General features: G+C 34.5%; 1 protein-coding gene across 1 annotated transcript; it reads left to right on the top strand.

Moving 5' to 3' along the window:
• Window positions 1–347: 347 nt before the first annotated feature.
• On the top strand, window positions 348–1289 carry LOC129104359 (olfactory receptor 8H2-like). Its single transcript, XM_054615016.1, has one exon. The coding sequence runs from the start codon at window positions 348–350 to the stop codon at window positions 1287–1289; it is 942 nt and encodes a 313-aa protein (XP_054470991.1).
• The last annotated feature ends 405 nt before the right edge of the window (window positions 1290–1694 follow it).

The raw sequence follows: 1694 nt of genomic DNA, 5'->3' as shown, positions 1-1694 counted from the left end.
CATCAAGCATACCTTGAACATCTATATACAAACATACATTTATAACATATACCACATTGTGTACATTAGTCTGACATCAGTCTCACAGCAACCAAATGATTGCCAAAATTAGGCTTACTGATAATTATGAACATTTTAACGAAAATAAATCCTTCATGCATACAGTGGATTCCAGCATGCTAAAAAAAGAACTAGCTCTTTCTGAATGTTGATTGGTCGGTTTGAATTCCAAGCTCATGCGTTGCTGTAGTCAGAACATATTAATAACAGTGCAATGAGGAAACACACCCTGTGTTAAGGATGGAGGTATACAAAACAATGAAAAGTGTCACCGTTTTCTAGCCAGGATGGATAATGTCTCTCAAGTATCATCATTTTTTCTTTCAAGTGTAAATGTAACCAAGAACCATCAAGTTGCTCTCTTCTCTCTCACTTTACTGTCTTACTGTTTTGTTGTGCTGGTAAATGTTGCTCTTATTGTGACCATCATCTTGGATAAGAACATGCATGAACCAATGTATATTCTATTATGCACTTTTTGCATGAATGGACTTTATGGGACAACAGGTTTCTACCCAAAGGTTCTCTGGGATCTGCTGTCTCCCGTTTATGTAATCTCTTATTCTGGATGCCTTGTTCAGGCTTTTGTAATAGCCTCATTTGTCTGCAGTGATCTGTCCATTCTTGCAGTCATGGCATATGACAGATATGTGGCTATATGTCGACCCCTAGAGTACCACTCTATCATGTCAAAAGAAAGAGTGTTATTGTTAGTATGTTTCTCCTGGATAACACCTTTCTGCATGTCTGCAATAAATATTGTTCTTACATCTAGATTAAAGCTATGCAGCCAATATATTGCCAGACTTTATTGTTTGAATTGGATTATTGTTAAACTTGCTTGTTTCCCAGCTGAACGTATTGCTAACAACATATTTTCAAACATCACAATAATAATTTACGTATTTCATGTTTTTTTTATAATTTGGTCCTACGTGTATGTCATCAAAACTTGTGTGAATTCTTTAGAAAATAGGGCAAAGTTTATGCAAACATGTGTGCCACATTTGACCTCCTTACTCATTTTTCTTGTGACTATATTTTTTGATATTTGTAATATGAGATTTGGTTCAAATCTCTCTCCAACCATTCAAAATGTTTTAGCAATAGAACTTCTCATCATACCTCCCATTATGAATCCTCTCGTTTATGGTTTTAAATTGACCAAAATTAGGAACAGAATTCTAGGTGGTATTACTTGTAAAATCAAATGCATTTGTCCTGTGTGATGAGGAAACTCAAAGGCAAGTAATAATCTACACATAATATTTTTGGGAATAGGAATTCTTGATCTTTGAAATATGAACTTTGCATAAGACATATTTCTGTTTGCATATTTACATGATCTGCCTTTTGCTAATGGTGTAGGTAGATTTACAGATTGTATTACTTGTGTGCATATCCCAGATGATCATTGTAAATGAAATGGCACTAAATATCTTGCCCTTTGCATTGAATACATTTCAAATGTTCACATGTCTGCCTCATTTCAGTAAGGAGTTGAATAAATGTAAATGTACAACCTGACACTTGTCATTATATTTTTAGCATAGTGGCAGTGGCTTTGCTTTTGAGACTGTCGATTCACAATGGGCAAAAGACAGATATCCAAAATTCTATATGGAACAAAGAAA

Source organism: Anoplopoma fimbria, chromosome 16 (assembly GCF_027596085.1).
Source record: "Anoplopoma fimbria isolate UVic2021 breed Golden Eagle Sablefish chromosome 16, Afim_UVic_2022, whole genome shotgun sequence".
Classification (NCBI taxonomy): Eukaryota; Metazoa; Chordata; class Actinopteri; order Perciformes; family Anoplopomatidae; genus Anoplopoma; species Anoplopoma fimbria.
This window is presented reverse-complemented; position numbering and strand designations above follow the sequence as displayed.

What these genes read in the sequence shown, in the direction of transcription:
- LOC129104359 (XM_054615016.1), top strand. Translation starts at nt 348, where the DNA reads ATGGATAATGTCTCTCAAGTATCATCATTTTTTCTTTCAAGTGTAAAT.